The sequence below is a fragment of the Trichosurus vulpecula genome, chromosome 5 (genome assembly GCF_011100635.1).
Source record: "Trichosurus vulpecula isolate mTriVul1 chromosome 5, mTriVul1.pri, whole genome shotgun sequence".
Classification (NCBI taxonomy): Eukaryota; Metazoa; Chordata; class Mammalia; order Diprotodontia; family Phalangeridae; genus Trichosurus; species Trichosurus vulpecula.
The window spans coordinates 267,664,002-267,673,040 of record NC_050577.1 but is presented as its reverse complement, the minus strand read 5'-3'; the positions used below and the strand labels follow the sequence as shown (position 1 = coordinate 267,673,040).

Genomic DNA, 9,039 nt, shown 5'->3' with positions numbered 1-9,039 from the left:
TTTTATTACTAGCAATTTGAAACACTTTTATATCGTTGTTTATAGTTAGAAATGATTTTTCAGAACTGTTGGTTCATATATTTTGAGTATCTTTTGAAGTTCTTTTCTAGGTAATAGGTATTTAAATATTTATTGAACACTGGTTTATTGAGTTCAATAATTTCTGATCCTTCATCATATCATACATTCCATTCCTCAGTTTCTCTATCTTCTAATCAATATTGAATGATTTTGAAGACTATTGCTTTATCATACACTTCGAGGTCTGAAAGTGTTAATTTTCCTTCATTCTTACATTTTTCATTATTTCCCTTGATATTCCAAATATTGTGTTCCTGTGAATGAAATTTGTTTGTATTTATTCTATTTTGTCATTATTTATATTTCATCCAGCTTTGTAGAATGTTTCTTTTGTGTTTTGGTTGGTATAGCATTAAACCAATAAGTTCATGAGCACTGAACATTCTTCCAGCAACTCAGCTTGTCTTTTTTGTCTATTTAATTTTGTCTATTGTCTCTTTATAATTAAAACTTTAAAGGTATTGTTTTCACGTCAGTAGGCTGGTTGCAAAATATCTTAACGTATTTTGTGGCTATCTTGAATGGGACTTCTTTTTCTACTGTTGTATCTTTCATTTATTTACTTACATAGAAATGTTTATTTTGGTTTATTTTTTTGTGAAACTTTTCTAAAGCCATTATTTACCTCATTTTCCCTGTTTATTCCCTCAGGTTTTTATATGCTTTCTGTCTATCTTTATGCATTTACTTTTTTTTAATGTTGTCTTATTGCCTTTGTAGGACTTTATCAAATGATAGAAGAGGAGGGGAAATCATTTATTTGCTCCTTATTAATGAAGATTCTAATGTATCATCATTGTATATAGTGCTTGATTTTGGTTTTAGATACAGACTTTTTTCAACCATATCTTCTTTTTTATCTTTTTTTCAAAAACAAATGAATATTGTACTTTATCAAAGGCTTTTTTCTGCCTTTTTTGAATTAATTAGTGTAGGTCATGTAGCTTAGGACATTTTTGCTTTCAATATAATTAATTATGTTGACAATCCTTGCTTCCCTAGTATAATCTAACTTGGTCATTATGAATGATTTTTGGCCATATTTCTGTATTCTCTTTGACACAATTTTAGTTAAAATTTCTGGATGCATATTAAAAATATTGGTCAATATTTCCCCATGATATTTACTTTTATTGCTTTATGATCTTTAAAGAATGTTTTTAGTATTAACTTAGACTTAATTTTTTTGTATAATTGCCGTAACTGTTAAAATTATGTATGCTCTTTGATGGTTCCATTCAGGAGTTGCCATAGATGTTTTAGCTTTACATTTGTCAATAATTTGTTAAATTCTATTTTTCTACTTTTAAAAATGTTTCTATTAGATTTTATAACACTGAGAGAGGAATATTAAAATTTCCTATCATCACTGTGTTTGTATGTATGTCTTTTGGCAATTTAGTTAATTTTCCCTTCTGAAATTTGCTATGGAACCTGGAGCATATAAATATAATGTTGATATTTGTTATCTGTAGTTCCTTTAATCAATATAATTTCTTTGAGTATCTATTCATATCAAGATTTTTTTTACATTTCGGACAGAATGGTTGCAGACTCTCATTTTTAATTTTTAGGATTTTTTTGAATATTAAATATCTTTCTTCTTAGCTATTGATTGTACAGTGTTGTTTTCTTGTCCACTTTGTTGCCCTTTTTTATCTAATTTTTAAATTTTGTTTGTAATTAAAGTTATGAATTAGGTTGGCATTTTCTTGCATTTGCATATCTAGAATGTTTAAAAAATTAGAGTTTTCTTGTTCCTTTTCCTTTTTTAAGTTAATGATCTGTCTCCACAATTTGATTTCCATCATCTACTTTGCTATAACCCTATTTCCATAGGCTCTCTTCCACATACCATTTCTTTTACCTCACTCAACCTTTGATTTCTTCTGCATACATATCCAGTATTGATATACTTGGGGACAGTTATGATTAATTACAATTTTCTATTATAGTTCTGAATTATTACCTGGAAAGTTAGACATTTTGACATTTCTACCAATATGTATTAATGTACCTGTTTTCGTACAAATCTACCATATTATCTCTTTCATCATCTTTGCCCACCTGCTAAATATGAGATATAACTTTAGAGTCTTATGCAATTATATTTCTTCATTTGAAAATTGGATAATCTTTATGTGGTTTTTGATCAGCTGCATTCCTACTGGTAGCCTCAGCCTCTGACTCTTGTATTGCCTGCTATAAAAAAAGATAAAGGGCCATCATATTTGGTGTTTTAAAGAACGGCCTTTATTATCCTGCACAGAAAACACCAACAGAAAACGGTCCTATGTCAATAAGAAGGCAAGAGAATTCTCATTACCACACTACTTCCCTGGGAAGCTGCATTTGATTTATGTAGAGGGATGAACTCTCCTTTTCCAGAGAGTCTTACCTTACTGCAGAGAAAGTAATAAAATCACAGAAGCATAGAATGCTAGAATCATAGATTTAGAAGCTAAAGGAACACTATAGACCATTAAATCCACCTACCTCATTCCCTCTTGTAGATGGCTAAGGCTCCCATAGAAGACAAAAGAAGATCACTAGAAAGTGAACTCTCTCTGCAAAAGTCCTATTCACTCTGTATTCACTCCCAGTGAATGAATGAATGAATGAAAAAAATCACTAATTAAACACCCACTATGTACCAAGTACTGTTCTGAGAAATGGGGACACAAAAAACATACAAAATACACACATAACATAAAATAGGCTAGTCTCTGATCTGAAGGTACTTACATTCTAACAAAGGCAACACATAAAGGGGAGTGATGGTGTGAAACATCAAAGGGATGGTGATAGCAATGATAGGAGAACACATTGAAACAATTGTTCCAATGGTAATAGCAGAATTGGCTTGATTATAGTTCCAATGCTAGAAAGGGAGAGATGGTATAATGCAGAAGAGAAAAATACTGGATTTGGAGGCAGAGGCCCTATCTTGAAAGTCCAGCTCTGTTATTTGCTGCATTCTATGAAACTGGGCAAGTTATTTCAAAATTCTGGGCCTAAGTTTCCTTATGTATAAGGTGAGAAGGTTGGACAATATGGCTTCCAAGATCCATTCCGGTGACTTGCCAGAGATGGAGAAATGATAAATGGCTGAGAATGTAGTTGAACCTTGGTCTTCCAGACTGCAAAAACAGTCCTTTTTTCCAACACCCTCATCTGTCTGAGAGTTTGAGTGAGCAAGCTAATGGTTAGGGAAGTACTTGGACAGGGCAATGGGGATTGGAGATGAGGTGAGTGAGATACCAGAAAGTATTACAGATTCTGGCAAAAATGAATAAAAGGCTTTTATCACTGTGTGTGTGTGTGAGTGAGTGTGTGTGTGTGTGCATGTATTTGTCCGATTTGCACACATGTGTAAACATATGTGTGTGCACATCTTGGCATGTTTGTGTATGTTTCTTCTTGCATGAGGAAATGGGCTGAATTAAGATTAAGGTCCACAGTCTTTAGAAAAGCTGATGAACAAGAACAATTATCCAGGCTTACAGGATCATGAACAGTTTTTCTTTTGACATTTGGCATCCTGAACTTCAATTTTCCCATTTGGCATCTTTTACCACTTTGTGAGAATTGCAATCTTTTTGACTGAGTCCTTGAAAGCTTGTATGACTTGTTTGTTCCTCAGGGCATAAATAAAGGGGTTCATCACTGGGGTAACAGAGACCATGAGAACTGACACAGCCTTGTTCAAATTCACTTTTTCATTTCCTGAAGTTTTGAGGTACATGAAGATGCAGCTTCCATATGAGATGGAGACAACGATCATGTGGGATGAACAAGTGGAAAAGGCCTTTTGCCTTTGCTGGGCAGAGGGGAATCTCATAATAGCTCTGACAATGGAGGCATAAGATAAAACCACTAAGAGTAATGTAATAATGAGTGTTAATATAGCATCGATCAAAACTATCTTCTCTATTAACTGTGTGTCTGTGCATGAAATCTCTAGTACAGGAAATGCATCACAGGCAAAATGATCAATGACATTGGAATCACAAAAGTCCAACTGGAGGCCCAGGCTAAGTGGTGGAAGGATGATCACCAGCCCAGCCAGCCAAGAACTCAGCAGGAGCTGGTTACAGACTTTGCTGTTCATGATAGTTGTGTAATGCAAAGGTTTGCAGATGGCCACATAGCGGTCATAGGACATGGTGGCAAGAAGAAAGAACTCGGCTACCCCAATAAAGATGACAAAAAATATTTGGGTGAAGCAAGCATCATGGGAAATGGTATTGTCCCCAGTTGATATGCTGTAGAGGTACCTGGGAATCCAAGAAGTTGTGAGAGAGATTTCTAAGATGGAAAAGTTTCTGAGAAAAAAATACATGGGAGTTTTCAGGTGGGCATCCACCAAGGTGAGGATGATGATGAGGAAGTTCCCAGTTAAACTCAACATGTAGTTAAGAAATAGAAAAATAAAAAGCAAAACCTGTAGCTGTGGGTCATCTGTCAGTCCCCGCAGGATGAATACTATAATCCCTGTGTGATTTCTCATCTCTGACTTCTGAATTCTGATGAACCTGCGTAGAAAATAGAGGAAGAGTTTGGATGAGGAAAGATTATGGAGAGAAAATAAGGAGAGCAAAAGAAATTAGTGTGAAAAGGGAGGCAAGTAACTTCCACCTTCCCAGAGATTTTACCTGTAGCAATTGCTTCAGTGTCTCTTAGAAATGAATATATTTTACTGTTAAATATGGTTCCTTGTCAAAATATTTTACTGCATTTTTTTTTCACAGAGCCTTTCATCCCTCCTTTCCTTAGCCACAGACTATTGTAGCACTGGGCATGGAGTCAAGAGATGTAGGTTCATGTCCTGAATGTAGCTGGTATATGACCAGATAGAAGTCTGTAAGTTTCTCAGAACTCACCCTTCCTTTCATGGTTTTTTTTTTTGGAGGGGGTAAGGCGGGGCAATTGGCGTTAAGTGACTTAACCAAGGTCACACAGCTATTAAGTGTGTCGAGTGTTTGGGGTCACATTTGAACTCAGGTCCCCCTGACTCCAGAGCTGGGGTTTTACTCACTGTGCCTACCTAGCTGCCACCTAGCTACCTGCCCCACTTCCTTTCATATTAAATGGGAGTTCATATACTTGCAGCAATTACTGCTTGGGCTGCTGCAAACAAAGCACTTTCTAAATATTAAATATAAGTTATGCTGATTCTAATGATTACTCTGGCTAATTGGTTCTCCCTCTGCTCGCCACATCATGACTTTGCTTTTATAAGTATGCTTTTTCATATGTGGTATTTTCCCCACCATATTTTCTTAGGAGACCTCCTTAAGGCAGAGTTAGGAACATCTGACCTAGGAGGGTAGGCAGGGCTGACCATAAGAAATTTTAGAGAGAAGGTGCAGGTTGTCTTCAGTCTCTTCCTGTTTCCCTTTCTATGTACTTTTCCCTAATGTTTATACTTCCAAGTGCTTTAGATACCCAGGCTATCTGAGCTTTCCCCCTTCCAGTCTAAGACCTCAAGAAGATCATGGCTCTGGACCTCTTCTCACAAAATTTTTGGAACCTGAGTCTCATTCTATAGACACCTTTTCTCTGGAAGCTGCTATGTCTGAAAGGATCCTCAGGAGAAACCAGAAGACCTGCTTTCCCATCTAGCCTCTGCTCCTTATAAATTGTGTTATCCTGTGCAAGTCACTTCATCTCTCAGGGCCTTAGTTTCTTTCTCTCTTAAATGGGGTGATTAATCTCTAGAAGATTCCTCAGGTTCTTTCTAACTGTAAAGCCTTTCATCCTTTGATAAGTGAATTAACAAAAAGGTTTGAATAGCTGATAATGGTTTCTTCCAAGGACTCTTTTTGTTTTAACTGGTGAATGACTTGTGATTTTTATGGAAAAATGCTCTAATTCTTTCTCTTTATAGGGATGTATAGTAAGCACTTTTATGAAATACTAAAAAGCTTCTCAGAGAATGTCCTATTCTTGTGACTCAAATCACTTGTTAGTTATGTTTCTCTGCCTCTGCCTCTGTGTCTCTCTGTATCTCTCTGTGTCTCTATCTCTGTCACAGAAAATTTGTACTGAATCCATCTTTCTGTGGAATTAACTCATAACCTCTTGGAAGAGGCATCCTTAGCTGTTCCAGTTTGGCATTAAACAGCAGCATTGGCAGCACTGTGAAGCAAACCTATGGATCCCTGCTCAGAGCAATATTCTAAGCACCCACTATAAAATCCATAGTGTTACAAAAGAAACCAATTATATTGAAATATGGCTATCAAAATATTTTATAAAATAAATTCATAGACAATAGCTTAAGAACCATTATGTTAAAGCATTAACCCTCTAGAGCAATGGTGCAAGCTTTCTAAACAAGAATTCTTGTCATGAAATGGAATTAACTTCAAATGTACAGTTTCTGTAAGTGGGCACCTCTTGCATATAGCCAGTTGTGGGTGCTATCTTTCCCAAGAGGTACTTTTCCACACATTGCGAATAGTAGATGGGCACACATAATCCAGTCTCACCAAAGCTGACCCCATAATCATCTATTACAATGAGAGTTTAAATTTTCAAATGACTTGATATTCTAAAAAAGAAGTGACTTCTCAGAAATGATTGTTCATTCTCTCCCTGAAATAACCAATGTAATTTCATAAGTTTTTGATATCTCCCATGGATAACTCGGTGCACTGTGTTTTTCTATAGAGGAAACAGCAAAGTAAATGTAATCTTCATGGACATAAAATAAGAAAATGCGTGATGCGAAAAACCTTTTCATACTTCTGTTTATGACTGTGCTTAATGGATAGCATCAATGACCAGAATAACTTTAAAGATCCCTGATATGGCTCACAGAAGAACAGTAGGGCAGGCAGATGGCAGGAGCATCATGAAGCTATTGCCTAGGTGATAACACCCCATGAAATGCTGAGCCTTGGAACTGAGTCTTTCAACACATTTGCATTGAGCTCCTAGGAAGCTTATCTAGACTTGAATTTTAGTTATTACTTGTGATTTCTAGGACCTTGATCTCCTTAAGTATAAATTTCCTCACTTGTAAATAAGGAAGTTGCATTGGATGATCTCTAATGTTTGTTACATATTTAATTCAAAGACCTTAATTCTATGGATAATTTTGGTCACATTCTGGTCCTTAGAATCTTACATTCACAGGCAACTCTGTGGCTGATTGTCATGTCACAGGACATTTAGTGATTCTGGATCACCCTTCTTTCTCCTAAGTAATTACACAATGATTTTGGATTAGAGATCTGGTCTCGTGATAAATGCCTGAAATCTTGCCCTGCAGCTAAAAGGAAGCTGGGACCCATATAAAGGGCAGTCAACATTCAGACTTGATTCTGGGTACTTTAGAGTAAAAGGACTGACACATCTGGGCAAGGAGATGTGTTTTCCTTCCTAAATTGTATTTGCTCCATCTGCTGAAGTCATTTGGGGAAACTCCAGGGAGAGAAGAAAGAAAAGGTTCCTTGGGGATTGAGGTTCAAAATTATTAATGAATCTATCATATAATCATCATCAAATTAGAAAAAAAAGCACATTAAAAACACAGCTATGGGGCTTGTGTCCATAGAGAGAGGAAGGTGTCATCACAGCTTTAGATACAGAGCTCAAACAGGGAAGGTTCTGCACTACAGCAGGCCCCTGGCATATCCATGCTCCTGCCAACATAATCTAAGCCAGACATGTTAAACATAAAGCTTACAGTCCAAACCAAGTACAATGTAATTGGGAGATATTTTTTAAAATTAAAAAAATGCAATAAAATACAGATATTTTGTAAAATTTAGTTAATATGCTGGTCTACTTGGATCCTTTCATACAGACTAGAGTCATCCTTTTCCTTTTGAGTTTGACACCACCAATGTAAGGAATCATTTTGAAGTTTAACTCAGAAGAAAATATTTAGGGGATTCTCTGGATGGGTCATATGTCAGGGAAATTCCCATCACCTTATATCCCAGGGGATACTGAGCTATTCTATTCCTTCCTCTACTCTTTCTCTCCTAGGTATAATTCATTAGTGCTATAGCTGTATTTCAGTGGGTTTTTAATCACATACCTTTGTCATCATTTCCAGCACTGCAGTCTGTGACCGTTCTATGCCTTCTTATCCTGTAGGAATCTTGCCCATGGGCTCCCTTAGGTAGCCCACAGATTAATGCATTCATACAAAAATATTCCAAATTAGCTCCCCACCCCTAGTATTTGTTGTAGTTCAGTTGGTTTCCCGTCATGTCTAATTGTTTATGACCATATTGGGGGTTTTCTTAGCAAATATACTAGAGTGGTTTTCCATTTCCTTCTTCAGTTCATTTTACAAATGAGGAAACTGAGGCAAACAGGGTCAAGTGATGTACCCAAGGTCATTTAGCTGGTAAGTGTCTGCTACCATATGTGAACTCAAGAAAATGTCTTCCTGACTCTAGGCCTGGCACTGTATCCATCGTACCACATAGCTGCCTTCTAGCCTCTAATGTAAAGGAATCCAATTCTATTTCTGGATAACTCTATTTATTAAAGTGAAATAAAGTTAATTTTACTATTATAAATTCATATGCTATGCCATTTTGTGTATCTAGTTGGCCCTTGAAAGCCCAATACAGTTTCAGAAAGTGGTTTATCATGAGGTGTTAAACTAGATTTTTAAACATTTTTGTTTACATCATGGCCCCCTTTGGCAGTTTGGTGACACTTATGAACCCCTTCTCAGATTCGTGTTTTTAAATGCATAAAATAAAGTACATAGGATTACGAGGAAACCAATTGTATTAAATACAGTTATCTAGCTATCTAGCTAGCTAAAATTTACAAACAAGTACCCCAGATGCCTGATTGAGAACCACTGTGTTAAACTAACTGTGAAAACAAAGCCACACCAAGCACTTCCTTTATGAGGTGCTATATGAGGTTTCCTTGAGAAATAGAAAAATGCTACAAGAAGAAAATTATTGACCAAGGCTCTTG

General features: G+C 36.1%; 1 protein-coding gene across 1 annotated transcript; it reads right to left on the bottom strand.

Annotated features, from left to right (window-relative positions):
• Positions 1–3,652: 3,652 nt before the first annotated feature.
• Positions 3,653–7,015, bottom strand: LOC118851296 (olfactory receptor 6C2-like). The gene is made up of 2 exons (XM_036760759.1): positions 7,008–7,015; positions 3,653–4,607 (listed from the first exon to the last, which is right to left on the bottom strand). The coding sequence occupies exons 1-2, from the start codon at positions 7,013–7,015 to the stop codon at positions 3,653–3,655; spliced, it is 963 nt and encodes a 320-aa protein (XP_036616654.1).
• Between the last annotated feature and the right edge of the window lie 2,024 nt (positions 7,016–9,039).